At 42.5% G+C, this 23,249-nt stretch overlaps 1 protein-coding gene across 2 annotated transcripts in view; it reads left to right on the top strand.

Moving 5' to 3' along the window:
• Window positions 1-23,249, top strand: part of MTX3 (metaxin 3) — a 71,964-nt gene that overhangs the window by 34,637 nt on the left and 14,078 nt on the right. For both annotated transcript variants that reach the window (XM_077462605.1, XM_077462606.1), the window contains exons 4-6: window positions 10,902-10,994; window positions 13,339-13,521; window positions 18,661-18,737. In XM_077462605.1, the coding sequence (XP_077318731.1) occupies window positions 10,902-10,994; window positions 13,339-13,521; window positions 18,661-18,737 (353 nt within the window). The remainder of the gene's footprint in view (window positions 1-10,901; window positions 10,995-13,338; window positions 13,522-18,660; window positions 18,738-23,249) is intronic.

Raw genomic sequence — 23,249 nt, 5'->3', positions numbered from 1 at the left:
CAGAAAGTCTTCCTCACAGGGGGAAAAGGTGAAAAAGATGGTAACCTTTTTGCAGTCCAATCGGACAATTTCCATCCGCTCAGCTATGGCAGGGTTGGGCCTATTAGTGGCAACAATCCCTGCGGTTCCTTGGGCAAGAGCTTATTTCAGGGGCCTTCACGCCAATATTCTGAGCAGCTGAGACGGGACACAAGAATCCCTGGACGGGATTATCCATCTATCCTCAAAGACCAGAAGGTCTCTTTGGTGGTGTAAGAGAGGAGAACCTAGTACGAGGTCTATGGTGGTCTCCTCCAGTGTCTGTCTGCATCACTATGGATGCCAGTGCTTTGTGCTAAGTAGCCCAAGGATACTGGGGGAGGCAATCTGGGAAGCCTTAAGGGCGTTTGCCAGGGATCTGAAGGACCACCATGTACAGGTCCTCTCGGACAGTATAGTGGCGATTTCCTACCTAAACAGGGAGGAACGAGATGCCCTTCCTTGATCAAGCTAACAAGTACGATCATGCATTGGGCAGAAGAAAACCTAGAATCAGTTTCAGCGGTCCATCTAAAGGGGGTAGACAACCACCTGGCAGACTTTGAGTCGACACCGGGTGTACGAATCAGAATGGTCCCTGAAAAGGGAGAGTTTCCAGCTGATGTGCAATGCGCAAATGGGGTCTTCCGGAGGTGGACTTGTTCGCCAAGAAAGCTAACACCCAGGTCCCAGTATACGACTCCCTAGCGAGGGACGCAGGGGCAAAAGGGATAGACGCTTTGGCACAAAACTGGGCGTTTCGCACTCTCTACGCCTCCCCCCCCCCCCCCCATTCAAGCTAATTCCTCTATTCCTGAGGAAATTTTTGCAGGAACGGGCCACATTAATACTGGTGGTTCCATATTGGCCGAAGAGACCGTGGTTCTCAATGATGCTGGGTCTGACAGACGAGCCTCCCATCCTACTGCCGGAGAGAAAGGATCTGCTGTCCCAGGGTCCAGCTCTGTTGCCAGAAATACAGACCCTAAAGTTATCGGCCTGGCGTCTGAAGAGAGCCTCTTGAAGTCTAAGGGGCTCTCGGATAGGGTGATTAGAACACTCCTTTCTAGTAGAAAGAGAGTAACCCAAGCAATTTATGTTAAGTATTGGAAGGTTTTTTGTTCATGGTTGGACACTAAAAAGGTGTCTATAAGTATCCCGACAGTCTTGGCGTTTTTACAAGACGGTGCGGATAAGGGACTGGCCATTGGTACCTTTTAAAGGTACAAATTGTGGCCCTATCGGTTTTGTTGGATCAACCTCTGGAGGCAGACCCGCTGGTCAGCAGGTTCTTTAAGGGATTGACCAGGATTAAACCTGTTCCTTTCAAAAATTTACCCAAATGGGACCTGTCAATTGTGTTACAGGGATGGGTAAAAAAGTCTCGGGAAGAAGAACTTTCCTTGAAATGGATCACGCTTGAAACTGTGTTCCTAGTGGCTATTTCCACAGCCAGACGCATTAACGAGCTTCAGGCACTTTCGGTGAAAGAGCCGTTTTTACAAATTTTTGAAGAGGGGCTGGTGTTGCGTACGGACCCTGGGTTTTTACCCAATGTAGTGACAAATTTCCATAGAACACAGGAAATTGTTTTTCCTTCGTTCTGTGGGTCCCCCACTAATCCTAAGAAGGTAGAGTTTAACCAACTGGATGTGAGAGCCTGTGTCTTACAGTATCTGGAGATGTCGAAAAGCATTAGAAAATCAACTGCATTATTTGTTTTACATGCGGGTTAAAAATGGGGGTCACAAGCTTCAAAGAATACAATTGCAAGGTGGATCAAACAAGCTATTGTAGAAGCCTACAAAAGGGATGAAAATGGAATGTCCTTTTTTTTCCCCCCATGGCTCACTCTACACGGGCACTATCGACCTCTTGGACAGAGCGAGCTGGAGCGACACCAGAACAAATTTGTCGAGCAGCAACTTGGTCAAGCTACTCGACGTTTATGAAGCATTACAAATTGGACCTTATCTCAGCGCAAGACCAGGCGTTTGGGAGAAAGGTCCTTCAAGCGGTAGTCCCCCCCCTAATCTGGTAAGTTCTCGTTGATCCTCTCTAGTGCTGTCCTGGACAGACGACTAGAGAAAACGAGAGTTAGACTTACCGGTAACTCTGTTTCTAGGAGTCGTCCAGGACAGCATGGATTCCCTCCCTATATGCTGTTATAATGCTGGACAAGTGTTTTTGTCGTTACAGAAGCCGTTTCCGGGGAAGTTCTCGTTTACAAGACTGAAGGGGAAGGGACGGAGACCGCCCTTAAAAGATCTGGATTGTTTCCTGCCTCTGGAGGTGGAGCCTATCTCTCTAGTGCTGTCCTGGACGACTCCTAGAAACAGAGTTACCGGTAAGTCTAACTCTCGTTTTCCTCCGTCTGCAGAATCGGACTGTTGCGGAGGCGGACGAAATCGGGTGTCTGCTGATGCTCATGTGCAGACACCCGCTATCCCATAGGGATGAATGTATGTCCGTATTTCATCCGCAAACGGATGGATGAAATACGGACATACTGTCTGCATGTGTGAAAGGGGCCGAATACATATCGGCCTAAACTGAGAATTTTTTTGTTTTTTTTTATATATATTATTTTGGCAATATTTATTATAACAAAATAAAAAAATATTCCTTTTTTTTCCAAAATTGTCACACTTTTTATTTTTTGTTTTATAGCGCAAAAAATAAAAACCGCAGAGGTGATCAAATACCACCAAAAACAAGCTCTATTTGTGGGGAAAAAAATGACATCAATTTTTTGCTGTATTGCAAAAAGTGCTCTGGTCAGGAAAGGGGTAAATTCTTCCGGAACTGAAGTGGTTAAGGCCTGCAGGTGGCCATTTACTTCCAGGCTAATTTGATGGCCAGGCTTAATTGGTCTCTAGGGCTGGGCTCATTAAGACTTTAGATGCTGGAATTATTTAGCCCCACCTGTGTATGAGCTGGCTATGTTTGCTCAGATTTAGGGGCGGAGGTAAAGTAGGACAAAAGCTACTATAGTAGAGGGGTGTTCAACCACTTTAGACTTTCAGGTTAGTATCTACAGCCCAGGGAATACCTATGATATAATTTCATATATCAAGGGATACACCATTACTCCTTGGCTGCACACCAGTAGAGCTCAGTAGTGAAGGTTTGTCTTTGCTTGGACGTGTTATAGTACAGCAGAAATACACATTGAGACTTGTGATATCTCTGCTCATAAGGGGTATATTTCTGTACATCAGAAATGCACTACACTGGTTGTTTTTGTCCTTTTTTATTATAAATGTACTGCTTTATTTGGCTACAGATCTTAGTTTTTGTGGCACATGGCAGACATGCACGTCATCGAGTCCTGTGGCATCTTTGCTCACAATTGTTATATTGCTGCACATCAGACATACACAAGATTGAGGTCTGTCTGTGTGTTTTTTTTTTTTTTTTGTGTCCTGTGTTTACTGCCTTATTGGCTGCATATCAGAAAAGCAGCAGTGAAGATGGTTCTGGCTTGTTGGGCTATACAGCAGAAATACACATTGAACCTGGGCCAGGGGCAGTACATATACTGCCTTTGGTAATCGATGCGGCACCGGAATGTGGCGTTGTGCTAATAACGGCAGCGGCTGATGATTTCAGACATGTGATTTGACATGTTGAGTCGCATGCCAAATCGCTTCATATCTTCATCAAGCATATGGAGTGGAGGTAAAGCTAACTGTAGAACCAAGGTTCGCCAAGGGTCTTGCAGGCAGTGGTTCCACCTTTTAAGGTAGGCCTGAGGTACGTGCTTATCCTCTCGGGTGTGCCGTCCTGGAAGATGACTAGACAAAAGTACCAGTTATACTTGCTGGTAACTAGCTTTCTAGACAATCTTCCAGGACAGCAGGCCTACTTCCCGCCCGTTTGAAGGAGGAAAAAAATTCTAGAACACTAGAAGGTGCGTCCCTGTGAGGAATGATTTCCCTTGTGAACCGGGTTCAGGAGTTACTTCTCTACAAACTGAGGATCAAGGGGATGGGTGGGGACTTAACACCTGTCAATTGATTGCATTTCCTGTAGGGAGGAGCATCTCCTCTCTCGGGTGTGCCGTCTTGGAAGATTTCTTATAAAGCTAGTTACCGGTAAGTGTAACTGGTACTTTTTTTTGTGACCATTTTATTAAATAAGGCATGTATGAAATATTTTATATTTGCAATTTACAGGCTGAACAATGTGTGTCTATTGCATTAAGGTGTGCACACCAAAGCTCAAGTGTGTGTGTGTGTGTGTGTGTGTGTGTGTGTGTGTGTGTGTATACACATATATAAAATATATATATATATATATATATATATAAAATTGCGTGTGTGTGTGTATATATGTATGTGTGTGTGTGTGTGTGTATATATATATATATGTACACACACACACACATATATTATATTATATATTCCTGTGTGTGGCTAAATGGTTGTGGCTTCTTCATTAGACTCTGAGACCTGATTCGTCCAAATGCCTTATATAGAATTACAGCCCATCATCTGACCTTTGCGGTGATACCTCAGATGTGTGGGACGATCGCTGTTTGCATGTGTGCGGGACCAACACATGCGTTTGCCTTTGTGAGGACGGGAACACTTTAACTGTTTTTTACATTTTATTTTTTTACACTGTTGCTTTTATTTTTTAGCACTTTTATTGCTGTCGCAGGGAATTTAAACATCCTGACAGGAGTAGGCATGTGACAGGTCCTGTTTATGGAGAGATGTGGTCGTCCTATAAGACCCCCAAATCCCTCCTCCTATATTTAAAAGCATTCAAAACACCAAGATCAGTGTTTTTGAATGCTTTTGATTTTTAAAACCTGGTGCCGATGGTTTCCGAAAGGCGTGTCATGTCATCGCTTCCGGTTTACTGTTATAAACAGCCGATCAAAGCCATTTCTGACTTTGCTTACCTGTCCAGGCAGCCGTTGGACACGCTCTGGTCTATCGTGGGATGGGAGACAGAAGGGGGAGGAGAGAGTTGGGAAAGTAGGAGATGGAGGAAGGGACGGGCAAACAGGTGGGGGAGGGGTAAGAGGGTTGGTGAGAGAGAAAGGGGGGTGTTCAGTATGACTGCTACTCAATCATGGCCCCAGGATGCTCTTCCCTAGTCTCAAGCATTAGAGTGCATTCGCTCACAGGCACACTCTCCATCGCCACCCCCTCTCCCCCTTCCCAGCCAGCAAGGGAGGTGATGCAGAGGATTTAGCACTGCTGTTAAAACATATTGGACTTCCTGAGGTTAGGCAGGCACATCCAGCACACCCCGTGCGTAAGCCGATGAGGCGGAAGGTGATATGCTAAAGCTTGTTCTCTGGTCATGCTGTGTTGTGCTTTTTAAGGACATTTTCCCGCACAATATTTATTAAGTAATTTTTAACGAAGATATTTTTAAGATACAAAATCAATCTATATGACACAGTTTATACATGTGAAACGTATTCACGGAGACAAGTGATCATAAAAAATAGTTACATTTATTGGTTGACAAAAGACAAATATTTACATGAAATTAAAATATCGATTGCGTCACATAAACACCTTGACAATTAATGGAAACGCCCACAAAATGGGAGTGTCGTACTTTGGACTTAAAGTGGTTTGGTACCTAAAAATGAAAGTTCATGTTATTAAAATCAACAGACAGCATACTTACCTAAACGAACCCTGAAAAAAAAAATATATATATATGTATATATAAAGAGAGAGAGAAAGAGAAAGATAAAAAAACAAACAAACACATGGCTCTATCTATCTATCTATCTATCAATAAGTAAAGACACTATACCTTTTAGATAGAAAATCAAATTGGGTGAGCAGATGTTAGATTTTCCTCCGAGTTCAAGAGTCGACGTTGCTATTTTGAATTGTGATTGCTTCTGTGGGTTCGTTTTCATTCATTCTTTGTTCTCTGTGCTGTGTGGTTTTCGTTGCCTTGACAACGGGGCGGGAACTTCCTGGAGTTTTTCTTTCCTTGTCACTGCTCTCACTGAGCATGTGCAAGATGGAGCGGAGCATGCTGGGAGCCAGACGTCATCATATACCAGGAAGTAAATGCCTGTGGGCTTCAGACGCCCACAGTTAAAATGGAAAACGCCAGAGTAGGTTTTTATAAGTCATCCTGAAGAAAAGATTCGTCGCGCCGGGGGTCAAATAAACGCCGGACGTGGATGCCAATCGAAGCTAGCACTCACCCACCAGTGAGACAGGTAAGAAAAAAATAAAAAAAAGAGCGGAATCCCACTTTAATTATCACCATTATCACTTCTCGTTAGAATCAATAACCTTTTGATAATTGACAATTAAACAGAACGACTGTATTTCACACGTCCAACCGTTACTATACTGCAGGTAAGTAAGTGGTTAACAATGTGAAATAAATTAGACGTTTGTCAATAAAATTGGTAACTATGCAAAAAGAGACATTTATAATGAAAAATAGAATTTAGAGAAAAATCTAAAAGGCGGTTATTGATTCGGGAGAAAGATTTTCAATAATGGAATATTCAAAACATACATTTTTTAAGAGAACATAGAAGAGATGATAAACATATATTTACCCATTTCCAATATGGCTATTAGTGTGGATTGTTGGTTACCAGGAATTTTAAGATGGCTGCCGTGGCTTTCAACCTAGATTTTCTTACAGAGGAATTACTTTGTGTGACCTCCAAGTTCCAAGGAGCAGGGATCTTCATGAATGTAAAAATATGTATTCATGCATGGTGCATGAGGGTCAGTTTGTCTGGGAGTCTTCCCCCCCCCCCCCCCCCCCCAGGGATATCCCTCAGGCTCTCCTCCTTCTTTTTACCATCTTTTTAGTTTCTTAAATATCCTCTTAAACAAAAAGATCATAAAATTATACTAAGTTCTGCCCAGAGGGTATGTGTTCCCTCCTCATTGGCAGGCAACATGTAATGGTTAGCTTTCACAGGAGCCTTGTGATTTTAAGGTAATAACACCTTCAACCACCAGGTTTCTCACATGTGTTTTGTGGTTTATCTCTATAAGTGATATATTTTAACCACTTGCCGCCCGACCTATAGGCAATTGACGGCGGCAAAGTGGTTTCATAATCCTGACCGGACGTCATATGACGTGATCAGGATTATGAGCCGCTGCGCGCCCCCGGGGGCGCGCATCGCGGCGATCGTTGTTGCGGGGTGTCAGTCTGACACCCGGCAACTACGATCTCGGTAAAGATTCTTTGACGGAGACTCTTTACCATGTGATCAGCCGTGTCCAATCACGGCTGATCACAGTGTAAATGGGAAGAGCCGGTGATCGGCTTTCCCTCACTCGCGTCTGTCAGACGCGAGTAGAGGAGAGCCGATCGGCTGCTCCTCTGACAGGGGGGGTCTGCGCTGATCGATTATCAGCACAGCCCCCCCCGAGGATGCCCACACTGGACCACCAGGGACGCCACCAGACCACCAGGGAAAAGGTAATAAAGGTCATAATCCTCCCTAGACCACCAGGGATGCCAGTCAGCACAATGGGTGCCAATCAGTGCCCATAATGGATGCCAATCAGTGCCCACAATGGGCATCACTGATTGGCATGCATTATTGTTTGGCACTGATTGGCATCCATTACTATAGTATAACACTGATGCCGCCTATGAGTGCCCACCTGTGCCGCCTATGAGTGCCCACCTGTGCCGCCTATGAGTGCCCACCTGTGCCGCCTATGAGTGCCCACCTGTGCCGCCTATGAGTGCCCACCTGTGCCGCCTATGAGTGCCCACCTGTGCCGCCTATCCGTGCCGTCCATCCGTGCCAGCTATCAGTGCCAATTTGTGCCACCTATCAGTGTCCATCCGTGTCGCCCATCCGTGCCACTTCATTGGTGCCTTATCAGTGCCCATCAGTGTAGCCCCATCAGTGCCCATCAGTGAAGGAGAAAACGTACTTATTTACAAAGTTTTGAAACTGAAACAAAAAAAAACATTTTTTTTTTTTTCAAAATTTTCGGTATTTTTTTATTTGTAGCGCAAAAAATAAAAACCGTAGAGGTGATCAAATACCACCAAAATAAAGCTCTATTTGTGGCAAAAAAATGATAAAAATTTCATTTGGGTACAGTGTAGCATGACCGCGCAATTGTCATTCAAAGTGCGACAGCGCTGAAAGCTCAAAATTGGTCTGGGCAGGAAGGTGTTTAAGTGCCCTGTATTGAAGTGGTTAATTTTATATTGTGTATTTTTTTTTTTTTTTTTTACCTTAGTGAAAAAAAAATCTCTCAAACTGGGAATTCTAGTAACCATATACTATCAAATACGCTTATCATAATTATTGATCACTTGCATAAAATGGTGATATATATGCATATCATTGTATATCTGTAAACATTTAGTCCATTTGAAAAGGACACAGGATATAAGAGAGGGAGAGAGGGAGAGAGGGAGAGAGGGAGGGGGAGATCAACATCACATACACTTTTTATCTATCTGGATACCTGTATAATTTGGGTATCCAATCAATATTTGTTTATCCAAGCATAGGTTCAATTCTTATACATTCATATCACGATCATATGTTTGTCTTAGTAGAATTGTTTTAGGAACAAATTAGTATTAATAACCTTATACTTTCATATATATTTTCTTTATAACCGATTTCATCAACTCATCGGATACTAAATTTATAATGTCTCTGTTGTGACCTACAAATATCACATATAGTTTGAATTACTTGAAGTACTTTTGAAATATGTCTGACTTGCATATCCCTCTTACACCATGTTTTGAGATGAACTTTGAGCAGTCCAATTAATGTTTAGATCTTAGCTGTGCCCTTCAAGTCTCTACAATTCACACAATAGGTTTTGTTGATCTCTCACTTTCTGAGACAATGGGATATTTGTTCTGGTCATTCAGGTTTAATGACTGTTAGTCACAGGTACATCCTAAGTATGGCCCAAACCTTGCCATATATATTTGCACGGCCTTCCTTGTCCATTCAAGGAGATAGATGAGTTTTTCTGGTGTCTGTGACAAAACATCCTTTTGTTCAGGCAATATATTGTCTCAATACAGGCTTGTAAAATTTACAAAAATAACTAATCCCCTGAACATTTGGAAAAACATGTGAGATCCTGTATTTTGCTTTAAAGTTCTCCAAGAGGGTCACAGTTGAATAATATCAACATTATAGTTCATTCATTTTTTTAGGCCTACTGAAATCTCTCATCTCTGCCAGTGAATATTAAATGTATTTGTTCATGAATTCACAACAGCTGTATACTGCTATGTTGTGAATGGCCTGTGAAATTTAATCTGTTGCTATTCAGGTCTCTGCAAGTGTGAAGGCGTCGGAAGAGGACCCAACTCTCTCCCTCTTACTACATTCATTGTCATAAGATTTCTAACTTAAAGCGGTTGTAACCCAAAAAAAAAAAGATCCTGTTCCTTTAAAGCACGATAAACGACATAGTGCTTCTGTAGTGTCATTTGTCCAATTCTATGCTGTAAAATACCTGGTTGATCCTGCCTGTTCCTGTGCCCCTGTGTATGCTGACTACAGTAATCATGGCTGTTGATCCATGATACTGTGGTCAGTTTATGCCCCTCTGTCATCCCGCTGTGTTCAGAGTCTCTTCCCCCCCCCCCCTCCCTGCCTATCAGTTCCTAGTGTGTGTCTCCTTCCCGTCCCTCCCCTCCTGCCGCTATTCCGTGTGACTGTGAAGTCACTGAACACAATAACATGTATCCCCTCTGTTATAGCAAGCTATGCAGTGTGTGTAATTTTTCTTATTTTATTTTTTTTAAATAATGAAGCTAAATACTTTTTCACAGCACTGCTGTGTAGTCACGTGACCTCCCGGCTGATGTCAGAGGGGAATCTCAGCCCCTCCCGCTGTAGTCCTTAGATCAGGGAAGGAGAGCGGCGGGAAGTCACGTGACTGCACAGCAGCACTGGGAAATAAGTTATTTAGCTTCATAATGTTAAAAAAAAAACACACACTGTATAGTTTGCTATAGCAGAGGGGATTCCAGTAATTGTCCTCAGTGATTTTAACCACTTTCAGACCGGACCATTTTGCTGGCTTAAGACCAGACCACTTTTTGCGATTCGGCACTGTGACGCTTTAACTGACAATTGCACGGTCATGCGACGTGGCTCCCAAACAAAATTGATGTACTTCTTTTTTTTTTCCCCCCACAAATAGATCTTTTTTTGGTGATATTTGATCACCCCTGTGTTTTAATTTTTACGCTATAAACAAAAAAAAAAGCGACAGTTTTTTTTTTTTACTTTTTGCTATAATAAATATCCGCAAAAATATATAAAAAAATTTTTTCCTCAGTTTAGGCCCATACGTATTATTCTTCTACATATTTTTGGTAAAAAAAATAAGCGATTGGTTTGCACGACCGCGCAATTGTCAGTTAAAGCGGCGCAGTGCCGAATCCCAAAAAGTGCTCTGGTCAGGAAGGGGGTAAATTCTTCCGGGGCTGAAGTGGTTAAGAAGCGCATTTGTGAGGTCAGGCACTGATGTGGACGAGAAGCCCTGGCTCGCAACCTCCACTTGAATTCATCCCAAAGGTGTTCCTCCACCCCAAACTCGCTCATCTATTTCTTGATGGACATTGCTTTGTGCGCTGGTCCAAATCGCTTGGTGGAGGGGGGATTATGGTGTGGGGTTGTTTTTCAGAGGTTGGGCTTGGCCCCTTGGTTCCAGTGAAGGGAATTCTTAAGGCATCAGCATACTGAGACCTTTTGGACAATTTCATGTTCCCAGCCTTGTGGGAACAGTTTGGGGATGGCCCCTTCTTCTTCCAACATGACTGTGCACAAAGCAAGGTCCATAAAGACATGAAATATTTTAAGCTGAAGTCTGCACTTTATTGTGACTTAAATGCTATGTTCTTGCTTTTGACAGAAATATAATGCTGATTATGTGTTATCAGCGAAAGAGGGTTCGGATACGCTGGCATACATCGCTCTGATTGAGGAGAAACTACTCCCTGCAATGGTGAGCATACTTGGTACTCTGCAAGTACATTTTTTAAAATTCTTTGTCAGATAGGTCATGTCCATCCATGTGAAAATGACGGACGTTAAGGCTTCAACAGATGATGTAATAAAAATGTAGGCTTAAATACAATCAGAGATATAAAGAAACACCATTTTATTTATAGCAAGGCAAGCCTAGGATAAACAATGCCTATTTAAATTAACAGGACTTGAGATGTCTTAAAGTGGAGGGCCACTCTGAAAAAAAAAAATATTAAAAATTACAAAAAAATCTAAAAAAAAAAATGAAGAAAAATTATTTTTTTTTACTTACCAGAAGTGCCTGTTGCTAGGCACATAATCCTAATCTTCCTCTTCCTCCTCTGCGGAGATCTTCTTTCTTCTCTCCTCCGTGCGGCGTCTTCTGGGTAATGGGTCGCGCTGTGTTCTGGGAACTGTGTGTTCCAGAACACAGCGCGTCCCATTCACAAAGCGCTGCGTGACTCGCACATGCGCAGTAGGAAACGGGCAGTAAAGCCGTAAGGCTCCACTGCCTGTTTCCCTTACAAGGAATGGCGGCGCCGGGACCCGAGAGCCGAGGGATGAATCGGCCTCGGGCCGCCGACGTCGCGGGCGCTCTGGACAGGTAAGTGGGCTGATTAAGTCAGCAGCTGCAGTGTTTGCAGCTGCTGACTTTTTTTTTTTTTTTTTTTTTTTTAAACGGCCCTCCGCTTTAAGTTTTGCAGATAACAATAAAATAGAATTAAAAGCCAAAAAATCGGCATGTATACCAACACTTGTTTAGGAGGTTGAAAGATAGATTACAGAAAATTGGGAACAAACTGGAAAATAAGGGGTAAGAAATAGGTTCAAGAGGGGAAATGGTAGAGGCTCGATGCCTGGGCTTAGATTAACCTTTTAATTGTGGCGGCGGGGGGGGGGGGGGTGTTGTAAATATGACAAGTCTCCTGTCAGATGGAAGTGATCCAGCAGCTCTGCAGCCCCCAGATCGCTTCCTCCCACCCTGGTAAAAGCTGTTCTCATTGTGTATCCTGGGCTTCAAGCGCCTACTGGCTGGCCTGAACATGGCAAGTGCCACCAGGTAGAGAGGAAGGAGGCTAGCGAGTAGATGTTTATATCATGGTTTTTACAAACTGTCCAATGAATTTAGGCTAGGTTCACACTGCTGCAGGTGGTTGCGGGAATCCCAGCTGTTGCACCCGCAGCCAAAAACGCACTGCTTTTTCAGGTGGGGGACTGCCGGGAAATCGCATGGTGAAAAAAGCATCATACAATTTCTTGGGCTGCTGCGGTCAAAAATGGTGCAGGAACCTTTTTCCTCCATGAAACTCAGGCACAGTAGCCCTTTCAAATGAATGGGCTTACCTACACTTCAAGTCTAACCTTTTGCTTGCCCTCCATAGACAAAACACAAGTTCACTTTTTAATTATAGCCCTCTTTTAAAATGAAACCTACACTTAAAAGTATAGGGGCTGCAATACTGACTTTTCCTAAAAATGCTATCTGCCTGGCTGTAATGATCCACATGCTTCTGTACTTTTTAAATTACTGATGCAGAAAAAGTATGTATTCAGATTTTTTTATTTATTTATTTTTTTTCATCTGCATGCCGGTAAGAGGTCCGGGATTAATACAGTATTAGGCTTCTAAAAGCTGTTGTTGGCATTTTTGCTATTTGCTCCTGGAAGCTAAATAGTGTTATCCTTTGGGTCCATGCACACTACTTTAGGCTATTAGCATTTTTTGAGCTTCAGCGTCTAGGAGAAGAAAATATTTGTTTTTGGAAGCCTTTTCCAGCAGAAAAAAACGCTTAATGCTACTAAAATGCTCCTAACAGATTTTTTTTATTTTTGTTTTTAGTGTACTGTAAAACCACTAATAATAAAGCTAATGCTCCTAAAAGCTACTAAAACACCACTACAAGCCAGTACATAAAAAGCTATCTGTATTTTTCATCCAGCGTTTTTTTTTTGTTTTGTTTTTTCTACCGCAGCATTTTTTGAGCGTATTAAAAATGCTGTTGTAGACGAAGCCTTAAAGTCATCGAAAGCCAGGCAACTAATGAGAAGGTGGTCAGAATGACAGCATCAGTTTGATGATGGAGCTTTCTCATAAAGGAAAGCACCTATAGACCTTTGTATATGGCCAGGATATAGTTAAATCGTGGGGGGGGGGATTTTCTGACGGAACACAAATACCTGGCACTTAAGCTGTCAGCAAATATGGATGGGGATTACTTTATGAATCATGTAATCTTGCCTACACTGATTTATAGCTGAATTAAGATTCCGTACTGGTTATTTAATTTTTTCTTTCCGATTCTTCATCTGTATTTTCACAGCTGCACACGTTTTGGGTTGATGCTGAGAATTATTCCAGTTTAACAAGGCCCTGGTACTCATCACATACTCCTTTCCCTCTGAGATATTACCTGCCTGGGAAGATGTCCAGAGAGGCTTCAAATAGGATCCTGGCGACCAAAGGGCAGCCGCCGCTGTACAGTCTGAATGAAGTGGAAGCTCAGGTAGCAATGGAACCGACGTATATAAAAGATGAGCTTAAGGCAATAAATAACTGTAAATTCTGCCCAGGAGACATTGCTGAGTTGCTAAAGTCAGAGCATGCACTCAAAATTTCAAATGCAAAACTTCACAAGACTAGTTCTACCTCTTTGTCAGTAGAACAAGAGAATGCCCTCCAATAGGAAGGGACTATTGTGGGCACATCAGACAAAAGATCTCAAAAGAACCAAATATAAAAACTATGAATTTTATTATACATCAAGATAAAAAAAAAATCATATAAATGGTTAAAGGAATGGCTTATATACATATATGAGGGCAGCACAAGATAACCCTACCAAAGACCTTAGACATAGGCTAAATGATGAGGCATCCAAAGATGTGTATAAGCCATTCCTTTAACCATTTATACTATATATATTTATCTGGATGTATAATATAATGTATAGTTTTTACATTTATTTTTGTGACTTTAGAGATCTTTTGTCTGATGCCCACAATATTCCCTTCCCATCGGAGGGTATTCTCTAGTTCTGCTTATACTGGGATGATGGCACTTTCACAACTCTTTACCATATACATTGCTACCTCTACGTAAGTATTCATTCCAGGGGTTCAAAACACACAAATATGTCTCCTGCGCTGTGCGGGGGCCAATGAAACATGTTTGGTAGGCTTTGAGGAAGAGGAATGATTTGAAAAGCGTCAGCCTATGCCATTGCGTGATAGCCTCAGGGGATGGGGACAGCTTCACATAGACTCTTTTGGAGTAATGATATGATATGCTTCTATTCAAGTTTTCACTTGTGAATACGATACCCATTTTTGTTAATCGATAAAACTTTTACTGAGGATAATGCACTAGGCCCATGCGCCTTCAGTTTTCTTTGTTTCATTCCAGGGATGTCGGGCTTAAACAGCCCAGGTTCCTGCACATCTATCTCCAAAACATGAAATTGGATAAGAGAGCTGAAGTCTGTCCACGATCTTAAAGTGGAGTTCCATCCGAAAGTGGAACCATCACTTATTTGCTTCCTCCCCTTCCGATGTCACATTTGGCACCTTTGGGGGGGGGGGGGGGTTTATCTGTTTTTTGACAGGTACCCTTCATCACTTCTGGGATCACTCAAAAGTTTGGCTTTTTCCTCTACCGCCGGGCCAGTTAGTTCATTTCCCTTATGACGAATGGCAGCAGCCGCACCCGACATCTGAAAATCGGCTGTGGTACTGACATTGTGGGCTTCCTGGACAGGTAAGTGGGTGGGTGGGAGGGGCACTTGGCCTGGGCGGAGTCCATATATTAAAAGTCAGCAGCTATAGTATTTGTTCATTTTTTATTCAAAAATGCTTTATTCACCAAAAATTCATAGTTACATAATAGGCAAGGTTGAAAAAAGACACAAGTCCATAAACTCCAACCTATGTGTGTGATTATATGTCAGTATTACATTGTATATCCTTGTATTTTGCTTCATTCAGGTGCTTATCTAAAAGTTTCTTGAAACTTTCAATGCCCCCCTGCTGAGACCACCGCCTGTGGAAGGGAATTCCACTTCCTTGCTGGCTGCTTGTACAGTAAAGAACCCTCTATGTAGTTTAAGGTTAAACCTCTTTTCTTCTAATTTTAATAAGTGGCCACAAGTCTTGTTAAACTCCCTTCTGTGAAAAAGTTTTATCCCTATTGTGGGGTCACCAGTATGGTATTTGTATATTGAAATCATATTCCCTTTCAAGCGTCTCTTCTCCAGAGAGAATAAGTTCAGTGCTCTAGACATGTGGTCTCCAGCATCCCATAAAACACAGTAAGGCTCTAGTGCATTCCAGCTGAAGCCTAATCATAGCTCCTTCAGCTTTGGCTGAAACGTGTCAGGACTTTGCTGTGTTTGTTGGGATGAGCTAGACTGCATGTATTTTTGATGAATAAAGCATTGTTAACATATTAACCACAAAACCAAAAATGTGGTACATTGCAGCTTACCAATCATTAGATGTGGTGGCTGCAGTCATTTTCTTAGGCCCCTTTCACACTGATGTCCCGTTCAGATCCGCCTGTCAGTTTTTTAGGCGGACCTGAACGGGTGCTCCATAGAGCTCTATGGAGCGTCGGATGTCAGCGGTGACATGTCCGCTGACATCCGACCCGCTCCGATCCGAAAAAGTGTGACGGAGGAAAAAGCTATTTTTCCTTCCGTCTGCGGATCGGATCGGGTGACGACGGGCACTGCGGTCCGTCGTCATCCGATCTCCCATAGGGGAGAGCGGCGCTGTGACAGGTCCGTCCCTGCGCAGTGTGCAGAGACAGACCTGTCATCTTCCTGCTCAGCGGGGATCGGCGGAGTGATCCCCGCTGAGCAAACGGATATCCACGGGGCGGATCAGAACTGATCCGCCCCGTGTGAAAGGACCCTTAGGCATTTTTCCCTCTGATTTCACCTGATGATCTAGCCAGTAACACACATCTAGAATCTAGAGTGCCTCCACTCTAGATGAAGGAGCACAGGGGTCACCTTTTGGACAGCAGCATTGGCATTCAGGGGAGTGTTAAATGTATAAATCAGATTTAAATACACTAACAAATTGAAGCCAAACTCCAGCTCACACTGCTGTTTAAAAAAAAAACTGTTACTATAACTTATGGGATAAAGGTTTTGCATAATTAAAAGCTCATTGCAAAAACCCCTGTCAGTGGAAAATGTTGTTTCTCATCCCTGTAACTGACAAATCTGCAAGAGAGCTTTGTTCTTTTGAAAAACCGAATCACCAGATTAAAATAAGAGTCTAAAAAAGAAAACTACTGCAGCCATCACAACTAAGAATTTTTATGCTGCAATAAAACTAATGTGCTTTTTGGTTTAATACCTCTAACGATCGTGGGTGGAAATAAGCTCTCTTTTCAGGTTGAAAGTTTAAAACAATCTATTGAATGCAGTTTCAGCTGACTTTTCAATCTGTTTTCAGCCAGGACTGGCTTTTGTCCACATAATTTTCTAGTTTCAACCTTTCTATCTGGTGGCTTTGCTTAGAATGAAGAAATGTACTAGCACACTCGCTCATGGACTACCAACTACCTGTAGGGGGTGGACCATGACAGCCTGTATGCTGACTTCTAGGTGGAGTAAAGGCAGCAGACAGATGTCGGGACAAAAATTTTCCTTTCCTCCTTCTTCTTTTTTTTTTTTTTTTTCTTTTTCTTTCTTTCTTGCTTGCTTGCTTGCTACCATTCGTATGTACACTTCCTATATCACGTTCATCCATTTTGTTTATTTGTGTAGCACCACATTTAAAAAAAATATCCAAACTTTCCTAAAAAGTGAACAGTAGCTGTCATTACATTGCACCGTACACAGTTTTGACCACTGTTATGTTGAGTCAATCTTTCATCATAGGTGTAAGGGGGATACTTTTGTGCTCTTTGCCTTCTGTAGATAATGGACCCACTGAGGCAGTAATGTTAAAAAAAATCCATACAGTCCTAGCCTTGGTACTCTTGTCCCATTTTAGGCAGATGATAGCATCATCTAATTAGACTCTCCTTGTGTTAAGGGAGTCTATTCCTGTATCTCATTTTAGGGCCCCTATTTCCTAACTGTGTGGCTAAACCTATAATGGAAGCGGATTCTAGGCATTCGGGCATTCAAAAGGCCCTGTATAGGTAATATTCCTAATATATTCATAATCTTTCAAAGTGGGTTGGATAAAATCTAAATTGTAATTATTTCCATATTGTTTTACACTGACATTTTATTAAATCTTTTGTCCATGTCAGTTATGTTGCTCTGTATAGCAGCACACCCATTCATCTTCAGTCTTTCCCTGTGCAGATTAATGGCACACTTAGTTACTCCTACTAACTTAGACCTTAACCAGGCTTGCACTCTTGCCCATCCATGTCTCTCAGAGGTTGAAAGACCTTCATGAAATGGAAGGTGACTGCAAGCCTGGAGAACCTCAAATATTTGTAAACTTAGATTGCCAACCCAGTATACTTTTGATTTTGGAAAAATGAACAATTGTGTATCTATCACAGGGTGGTATCTTTAGGTATAGTATAAGTATACTTTTGACTATGACAGACATATTCCTGAGGTCATGCAGGTTAGCAGGCACCTCTCCTCTGTTCATGATCTTAGGAGAGGAGAGCTTAAAGCTGTGGGAAGGTGGAGCTGTATTGGTATCCAATCTGGTGGGAAAGCCAAAACGGCTAGCAGGGCCAAGAAATTCAGTTTTGGTCTCTGCTTATGTGATTTTCTGCACCTCCTTGGAGGTAACTTTTATTTGCCTTTTTGGTTACTTTCCAATACCCTTCCTTAATTATCACTGACTGCCTTCTCTAGGTCTCAAACTCTTACTTTCAGCGGCTTCTCTCCATTCTTAAACTGAAACATTGTAAACACCGTTTGTGAATGGACTGACTCTGTCCATTCAGAAAAGTAAGGAGCCGGATTTACCAGCTCCTACCTACGCTCTTCATCCTGACAGATCTAGTGGGTGAAGGAGGGGCATGGAGGGGGACACGGAGGAGTAAAGAGGGGGCAGCAGCATGGAGGAGGAAACAGGAGAACCGAGGGTGACAGCAGCATGGAGGGGGACACTGAGGGCGACAGCAGCAGAACGGAGGGGGACTGGAGGAGGATATGGGGACAGTCAATGGTGATCGTGTAGGAGAATTACAAGCACTGATTTAACTTTCACGTGAAATCCGTGGGGGGGGGCGACGACGACTCCCCCTCCGCACTGATCACCCTGACTGCCCAGGTATCGGGTGAAGTATCGGAGCATTTGCCCGAGTACAAGTACTCAGGCAAATGCTCGGTATCGGGACAACCCTATTGATTAGGGTTATAAAAATCATTATTAAAATCATATCAAAATTAACATCATTTTTTTTAATTCTTGGTGGTAATATTACAAAATATGGAAACATCCAAGAGAGGTTATTACTTGCATAAAGAGCTGTATATCCGGTTAATGTCATAATGTGACCAATTGATGCCGTTTTTTAAATTTTTTTTTTTTTTTTTTTTTAACGTGACTGGGCTTCCTGGAAGAACAGGCAACAACAAAATGTCCTAAAAAAAGATACCAATTTTGCAATAGTCAGATCTAGGGATTTTCTGCTCATAACATTTTCTGTTTTATAGGTTTATAAAGATGCCAAGGAATGTCTAAATCTCCTCTCCAACAGACTGGGAGCATCACACTACTTTTTTGGAGAAATGTGAGTTATAGAAAGAACATAGAGAACCCTCAAGTTGCAACTGTTGGCATCAGAGTAAAACATTGTTCAATATTGCTTAGATGTCAGATTTATTTGCATAAAAATACTGATCACAAATTGAGTAACTTGTGTATCAAAACTGGAACGCGGCTTACGCTTGTCAAAACTGGAACGCGGCTTGCGCTTGTCAAAACTGGAACGTGGCTTTGTTCATTATGTGTTTGCAAATAGAGTACTAGTTGCATTATATAGGCGACCTACATATGCATATAAGGCAAAATAAAGATAAATCATACGCAGTAAACCTCTTGCAATACAGTCACATTTCTTACGTTTTATTGCTTGAAAAGCCCTACAAGCACGGAAAAATATCTTTGAATCATCCAGAAATAAACTCTGTTTACTATTTGTAAAGCCAGCATTAGATGATTTGATTTTCTTTCCTGCAACCTGTGGAAATTTCTCGATTTCCCCCATCAACACAGTCAGAGGAATCTGTAATTGGTAGTGGCTATTGCCGCTGGCACTAATCGCATGAAAAATCTGACAGGCTGGTTGCACCTAAGTTGATATTGGTGAATATAAATGGTCCGCTTGGCTGGTAACTGTCCTACATAATCATTGTTTTTGGTTTGAAGGTGACTTGAGCCACTGTACTAACTATACAATGTTAGTACAGCGATCTCCCTTGCTGTTCTACTGTGTTCTGACAGGAGGATGGCCCCCCCGCCCGAACACTCTGGTCAGCACTCTTGGGAGCTCATCACTATACCTTTTTCGATCATGCCCCTTCAACAGCAGCTGACTGGTTTCTGTTGTATGGACTCCAGAATATATGGGCTGTATGTCAGCTGGTTTCAATTGAACTGGTCAATGCCGCCCGACATTCGTCCCTTGTGTACTAGGCTTTAAGTTTTATTTTGGGATCTTTTAGGCCCAGGCTAAACATAAATCTTTTATATAAAACCACTCAAAAGAGGGGTAAAGCCCCGTACACGCGAGCAGACTTATGTCTGCCGGAGTTCTGCCGGAGTTCTGCCGGACTTTTCGAATGAGCGGACTTGGCCACACACAATCACACCAAACTCCGACTGATTCGAACGTGATGACGTACGACTGGACTCGAATAAGGAAGTTCATAGCCAGTAGCCAATAGCTGCCCTAGCGTCGGTTTTAGTCCATCGGAATAGCATACACACAAGCAAATTTTTCGGTAGGAACTGGGTCCGGCGGAGTTCCGTCGGAAAAATTTGAAGCATGTTCCATTTTCTAAAGTCTGTCAGACTTTTGCGAATCAAAAGTCCGTTGCAGCCCACACACGATCGAAAAATCTGACGGAATCATTCCGTCAGACTTTGGATGTTGAAAAGTCCGCTCGTGTGTACGGGGCTTTAGTGTGCCCAATATCTCTTACCATTGTATAGTCCCTCAGATTTACCCCTATATTCAGATAGCACAGCGCCCTTGTGGTTTTTGATAAATCTGCATAGTTACATATAGTTACATAGTACGTGAGGTTAAAAAAAAAAAGACAAGTCTATCAAGTCCAACCTATGTGTGTGATTTTATGTCAGTAATGCATTGTAGATACCTGTGTGTTGTGGTCGTTCAGGTGCTTATCTAATAGTTTCTTGAAACTACCAATGCTCCCCGCTGAAACCACCGCCTGTGGAAGGAAGTTCCACATCCTTGCCGCTCTTACAGTAAAGAACCCTCTACGCAGTTTAAGGTTAAACCTCTTTTCTTCTAATTTTAATGAGTGGCCACATTTCTTCTTAAACTCCCTTTTGTGTAAAAGTTTTTCTTTATCTCTATTGTGGGGTCACCAGTACGGCATTTGTCACTTGAAATCATTTCCCCTCTCAAGCGTCTCTTCTCCAGAGAGAATAAGTTCAATGTTCGTAACCTTTTTTCGTAACTAATATCCTCCAGTCCCTTTGATCAGTTTTGTTGCCCTTCTCTGTACTCGCTCCATTTCTAGCACATCCTTCCTGAGGACTGTTGCCTAGAACTGGACAGCATAGTCTAGGTGCGACCGGACCAGAGTCTTGTAGAGTGGGAGAATTACCGCTTTATCTTATGAGTTAATCCCATTTTTTTTTAATGCATACCAATATTCTGTTTGCTTTGTTAGCAGCATGTTGGCATTGCTGAGCCTCTACTAGGACCCACAGGTCCTTTTTCCATCCTTGATTCCCCCACTGGTCCTCCCACCTGTGAGTAGATTGCATTCATATTTTTGCCACACTAATGCATTATTTAAACCTCATTTGCCATATAGTTGCCCACCCTATTAATTTGTTCAGATCTACTTGCAAGGTTTCCACATCCTGCGGTGATGTTGTTGCCCTGCTTAGCTTTAGTATCATCTGCAAATACAGAGATTGAACTGTTCACCCCATCCTCCCAGGTTTTTTATGAATAAATTAAATGGGATTGGTCCCAGGCCAGAACCCTGGGGGCACTTTCCCCTCTGACCATTCTGAGTATACCCCATTTATCACCACCCTCTGAACTCGCCCCTTGTAGCCAGTTTTCAATCCATGTACTTGCCCTGTGGTCCATGCAAACTGACCTTACTTTGTACAGTAAACGTTTATGGGGAAAGGTCAAATGCTTTTGCAAAATCCAGATACACCACATCTACAGGCCTTCCTTTATCTAGATGGCAGCTCACCACCTCCATAGAAGGTTAATAGATTGGTTTGGCAAGAACGATTCTTCATGAATCTATGCGTTTTCATTACGAAAATCCTGTATATAGTCCCTTATTATCCCCTCCAAGAGCTTGCATACTATTGAAGTTGGGCTAACTAGTCTGTAATTCCCAGGGATGTATTTTAGCCCTTTTTAAAATATTGGTGCTACATTGGCTTTTCTCCAATCAGCTAGTACCATTCCAGTCAGACTGTCAGTAAAAATTAGGAACAATGATCTGGCAATTACGTCACTGAGTTCCCTAAGGACCCTCGGGTGCAAGCCTTCTGGTCCCATTGACTCATTAATGTTAAGTTTTACAAGTCTATCTCTAATTCTGTTCTCTTGTTAGCCATGAGGGTGCTTCCTGTGATGTGTCATGAGGATAAACACTGCAGTTTTGGTTACTGAAGCCCCCCGATTCCCTGACCTGAGTGAGAAGAATAATAAATTCAATACTTTCCCCATCTCATCATCCTTTTTATAACCAGATTCCCCTCCTCATTCTTTATGGGGCCAATATGGTCTGTCCTCCCTCTTTTACTGTTTTTATACTTGAAGAATTTCTTGGGTTTTTTTTTTTTTTTTTGCTCTCCTCCTCTGTGTCTTTCGTGTTTTATCTTAGCCACTGTAATTGCACCCTTAAATTTTCTTGTTGCAAAGTCTGAATGATGCTGACTCCACAACCCCCTGCCCTCAGCCCTCAGCTTTTTGCATTTTTGCATTGGAGTTAGTCCATCCAGGACTTCTGTTCGCTCTTATTTTAAAAATTTTTCCCAATGGGTTGCACTGGCTAATGCCCTTATTTAATATTCTCTTAAAGTTAAACCCATCTCTCCTCCGTGTTCTTTGGTCCTAAGATTTTATCCCAATTTATATCTTCTAGCAAGTTCCACAGTTTAGGGAAGTTTGGCTCTTTTTGAAATTCAGTGTCTTTGTATTCTCCTTATGTTTCCTATTTGTGTGACTTATACTGAAGCTAATTGACCTGTGATTGCTATTTTCTAAATTGCCCCTTATTTCCACATCCGTGATCAGGTCTCCATTGTTGGTAATCGGTAGGTCTAGTTACGTTTTGTTTCTAGTTGGTGCGTCTACCATCCGACCCATGAAATTGTCTTGCAAGACATTAAGGAACTGGCAAGCTTTAGACGAATGCGTGGTTCTTTCCACGCAGTCTGTCTGGATAATTAAAATGCCCCATTATGATGGCACCTCCCATCCTTGCCACTAATCCAGTTTGTGATAGGAGGTATGTCTCCCCCTCCTCCCTCAGGGTAGGGGGCCTATAGCATACTCCCAGCATTACTTTCCCCCTTAGTTTCATCCCTTTGGAGCTCTACCCATAAGGATTCCACCTCCTCCCTAGTTCTCCTAGTGATGTCATCTCTCACATTCACTTGTACATTATACTTGATATACAGGCATACCCCTCCCCCCCCCCCCCTTTTTTTTTTTTTTTTTTTTTTTTTACCATCCCTATCCCTGCAATAAAGGGAATACCCTTGACTGGTTGCGTGTGAGAGCTGTTGAACCAAGTCTCTGAAATTCCCACAAAATGTGAAATCCTCCTCGTACAACAGTTATCTCTTGTTCTCCCATCTTGTCCGCCAGGCTCCTGGCATTGGTGAACATACCACATAGTTTAGACCGGTCTCGTACTGTAGTCTTCTTGGGTGTTCCGAGGTTGCAAATAGGACTTAATATACTTACCTCGGGTTTATGTGCTTTAATCAACCTGATATCTCCTCACTTCCCACTTTTTATAGATTTTCAATTGCCTCTCTTCCCCCTGCTGTTGGAGAGCTAACAGAG

The sequence above is a fragment of the Lithobates pipiens genome, unplaced genomic scaffold, assembly GCF_037356315.1.
Source record: "Lithobates pipiens isolate NorthernLeopardFrog02 unplaced genomic scaffold, aLitPip1_a1.2 Scaffold_3, whole genome shotgun sequence".
Taxonomy (NCBI): Eukaryota; Metazoa; Chordata; class Amphibia; order Anura; family Ranidae; genus Lithobates; species Lithobates pipiens.
Note: the sequence above shows the minus strand (reverse complement) of the source record. Positions and strands in the feature narration are given on the sequence as shown.